The following is a 4,223-nucleotide window of genomic DNA, read 5'->3' as shown; positions in this document are numbered from 1 at the left end:
CTATAATCATCGACTGATTATTAAGGGACAAGGCATGCAATTTTTGACCCTGAAAAGCATTCTTAGAGGAGAAATCAAATTTTTTGAAGGAGACGGCTCAGGAAAAAGATTGCTAACTTTCATATTGTAATAATAATAAATTTAAAAGTTGAAAAACATGTATAGATTATTAATTAATAACAATAATTCGCCTTTGTAGCCGTCGATTTCGGAATAATTTGCGCTATAATTAGTGGTCCGAACGAAGCTCAAGTAACGGGGAAGAGGAATGTATTTTTCTTTTTATGAATTTACATAGCGGGCCCAGTCAAGGTTTTACTCAAACGGGCTTCTTCGTTACAAGTAATGGGCTTAGGCCTATTACTATATCCATTACAATTACGTTAGCCCAATAATTACGTTCCAACTTTCGCTTCCGCTTTCTCGTTTCGCAACATGAACCACCACGGCAAGAGACCCCGGGGGGCTGAAACCGCCGCAGTGGATCCTGAATACGGCGGCAGTGAGCCGCTGCGAGAAGGTATTCCGCTGCCAGAGACCTTAATTCTTGATGAGATTTTCCCGAAATTGAAGCTGGAGTCGCTTTGCTCTCTGGCTTGCGTGTGCCGGACACTCAGTTCGATGGTCTCTCAAGCTCTTTCTGCTATCTCTTATCTTGATCTTTCCGTAAGTCTTCATTGAATCGGTGGTTTGTTCCTAATTTTCCTCTTCTGTATTGGATTTATTTTTAGTTTCATTTGGTGATCAGCTTCTTCCAGTTTTAAATGTTGTTCAGAACTGGTTTTGATGATCTTAGATGCAAGGTTGAAGTGTTTTGTTTGCTATATCTCGGTGGGATTGAAAGGTGTGTTCTCACTTGTAGTTGTTTTGGTGATAGGCTTTTTCATCCAGCGGATATATTCTTGGTCAAATCGTTTCCAGATTAAGAGGGATGACAAGTTTGACTATTGATTGTCTTCGGTTGGATGATTCCTCTGTCATCAACATTCTTGGACAGAACATTCAAGAATTGAATCTTCTCAAATGTGCGTCTCTATCTTTTGATGTTATTTTTTCTATTGGAGGAAGGTGTCCTGATTTAAGGTAAGACTTGAATCTTCTCAATTGTGCGGCTCTATCTTTTGATGTTATTTCTTCTATTGGAGGAAGGTGTCCTGATTTAAGGTAAGACCTTTATTGTGCTTGAATCTTTATCATTATTTGTTATGATTATTGAAATAATCATGAGTTTTGATGCTTTAAGTACGGGCATTGTTCTTTGAAAATTTAGCTTTCAACTATAATAGGTGTTATGGGACATGAAGACTGGCTTATTTGACACCATTGCATGGTCAATTAAAAAAATATATATCTTGGATTTGAGTTGTGATAGGTTTCGGCAAGGGTAAGTTAGGATTTCCATCTTGTTCAACTTATTGACTGATAACTAGAGTCCGTCGATATCATCATTTTGGTGTACTCGTCAAGTTCTTTCAGTTTCTTCACTTCAGCCATTGATGCTTCTACATGTTAATGCTGAACCAACTTCTTTAAATTAAAGATATGTGTATGCTGATTTTTCAACAGATGAGTGCCATTCTTTGTACATGAAATTATATATGTTAAACCCGACTCCTACGAGTAAGAATTTAAATCTTGGTCATTTTGTTTTTCATTCTAAGGTCGGGGTTTGTTGAGCAGGCACTATTACGTTAAAACTTACCATGTATGACAGTTTCAGAATAGATCTTAATAGTTTAATTTTGAACGGTAATATGCAACAAACATGAGGATTGGAAAGACCTGTCAAAGAAGTGTGAAGCATATGTAGCATTTAATACTGGCCTCTTGTTTGTGGTTTTTGCTCTGTGTATAAGGGTTCTTGTCTTGGAACTGGCTGAGGGCATCTCACCTGAAATCTTTGGGAAAAATCTCGCAGAGATTCTGAAAAAATTTCTCTCTTTGGAGGTAAAATCTTCTCATAGTCTTATGCTTTGATTTCAACCCGAGTTTGGGATTAACTTAGTAAGTCTGTAATTGCAGCATCTTTCCATAAAAGTCCGTCGAACAATAGTTGATGCGGATGATTTAGGTTTCATCAATCCTTTCCTCCCCCAAACTCTAAAATATCTGAAGTTGGAGCCTGTGAGTGAGCAAGATGCTTTTCAGTTTATAGAGGAAATCAGAGATGAAAAAAAGATTCCGAGAAACTTGGTCAATCGTAGTGTCCCCGACTTTAAATTGCAACGCTTAGCACTTGTCTTGGATGTTATATCTGATAGACTTGTTGCCTCAATCACCAGTTCACTTCCACTGTTGATTGAGTTGGACCTTGAAGACCGACCATGTGTAGAACCAATTCTACCCTATGACTTAACTAACAGAGGGCTGCAGTTTCTATGCTCTTGTGATTATCTCACTTCTCTCTCAATTATTAGAAGTAAAGTTGTACCTTTTAGAAGGATTAATGATTTGGGCATATTGCTTCTTTCTGAGAGTTGTGGAAGCCTAGAATCTGTAAGGCTCGGTGGGTTTTCTACCGTTACAGATGCCGGGTTTTCATCACTTTTGCACTCGTGCAAGAACCTGAAGAAGTTCGAAGTTCGAAATGCACCTCTCTTATCAGACTTGGCGTTTCATGAAATTAATGGCCCTCTTGTTGAGTTGAAATTGTTTTCATGTAACGTTATAACCAGCGAAGCTGTAGCGGAACTCTTGTCATCTAGTACCTTGGAAGTGCTCGACACAAATGGTTGTCGGAGCATAGCAGACCCCTGCCTTGACTACATATCCTTCCTCAGTACGTTAACCTCACTTAATCTTGGAGGAGCTGATATCACTGATCACGGTCTTAGCATTTTAGGTGAAGGGGATTTACCTATAGTAAGTTTACGGCTAAGAGGGTGCACGAGAGTAAGTGATCGAGGAGTAGTCTTTTTACTCAAAGAAGGGAACAGAATCAACAAAACTTTATCGTTACTTGATGTTGGGCACATGCCAGGAATATCAGATCGAGGCATTCAAGCAATAGTTTCAAGTGCAGAATCACTTACCGAGCTATGCATGAGGTATTGTTTTCATGTGACTGATGCGTCTTTTAAATTATTGGCTTCCAGGAGGTGTGATGGGCCTAATATGCTTCAAAGACTGGATGTTTGTCACTGTATCAGACTAACTGCTGGAATAGTGGAGTTCTTGGAGAAGAAACCTTTATTCCGCGGTCTGAGATGGCTTGGAGTGGGCCGTACTTCTTTGGCGAATAGGAGTGATGATTTTGATGTGATACGCAGAAAGCGACCATGGCTGACTGTTTGTTTTGGAGGCTGTGAAGTTGGGTGTCATGATGGATGGCAATACCATAATATGTAACAAGGATTCCATCGTTACAGCAAATGATCATCATCATTATTAAATTTTTTTTGATGCACCAAATGATCATGTTATTGCATTGTTTTGTATTTGGTGTTGTGTTTGAATGATGCTCTAGATCAGGAAAATATTTGGTTGTATGCAGTTAGGCACCAACCGTGTGATGGGATAGTGGGAAGATTATAGTGACATGGATAAATAGTTTAAGTATCTATATTTATATTTTTATACTATATTATTAAGTTTGAGATCCTTAAACCAACTAATTTTTGATGTTGTGGTCTGTTTTAATAATTTATATATTAATAAAATATTAAAACTTTAATGTAAGTCACATGTAGCTTAGCGGATAGAGTTTTTGTTTCCTAAACATCAAGTTGTAAGTTCAAATCTTTATTTAGATTTTTTTCTTTTTTTTTCTTATTTATTTTTTAAATCCAGTGCAGTCTTTTCTTATTTTTTATAATTATATTTTGATGCCCATTTAAATACAAACAAAATAAATTATAAAAAAGCAAAAATTTACGTGAGACGGTTTCACGGATCGTATTTTGTGAGACAGATCTCTTATTTGAGTCATTCATGAAAATATTATTTTTTATTGTGAATACTGGTAGGATCGATCCGTTTCACAGATAAAGATTCGTGAGACCATCTCATAAGAGACCTACTCTTGTAAAAATATTGTACAAGTATGTCAAGCGTATATCAGCACATTAATATAGATAATTAATCTAATAATAAAATTTGTCTAGTGTGTGTATTTTTTTCAATGACCTAAACATAATTGTACTATTCTCAATATTACACAAATGGACACACACAATAGCCAACCAATTTGTGAACATAGAATGGTCGATGTCTCTGAAAACGAT

General features: G+C 36.9%; 1 protein-coding gene across 1 annotated transcript; it reads left to right on the top strand.

The window, feature by feature from the left end:
- Nucleotides 1-389: 389 nt before the first annotated feature.
- On the top strand, nucleotides 390-3,558 carry LOC142532204 (F-box protein At-B). The gene is made up of 4 exons (XM_075638490.1): nucleotides 390-666; nucleotides 878-1,083; nucleotides 1,857-1,947; nucleotides 2,023-3,558. Exons 1-4 carry the CDS (start codon nucleotides 436-438, stop codon nucleotides 3,346-3,348), a joined length of 1,854 nt encoding a protein of 617 aa, XP_075494605.1. The 5' UTR covers nucleotides 390-435; the 3' UTR covers nucleotides 3,349-3,558.
- The last annotated feature ends 665 nt before the right edge of the window (nucleotides 3,559-4,223 follow it).

This window comes from Primulina tabacum, chromosome 2, assembly GCF_025594145.1.
Source record: "Primulina tabacum isolate GXHZ01 chromosome 2, ASM2559414v2, whole genome shotgun sequence".
Taxonomy (NCBI): Eukaryota; Viridiplantae; Streptophyta; class Magnoliopsida; order Lamiales; family Gesneriaceae; genus Primulina; species Primulina tabacum.
Note: the sequence above shows the minus strand (reverse complement) of the source record. Positions and strands in the feature narration are given on the sequence as shown.

Bases quoted from the DNA above. Each gene is read 5' to 3' on its own strand.
- LOC142532204 (XM_075638490.1), top strand. From the start codon at position 436: ATGAACCACCACGGCAAGAGACCCCGGGGGGCTGAAACCGCCGCAGTG. The intron at 667-877 runs GTAAGTCTTCAT...TTTTGGTGATAG, and splicing joins TCTCTTATCTTGATCTTTCC to GCTTTTTCATCCAGCGGATA. The intron at 1,948-2,022 runs GTAAAATCTTCT...CTGTAATTGCAG, and splicing joins AAAAATTTCTCTCTTTGGAG to CATCTTTCCATAAAAGTCCG.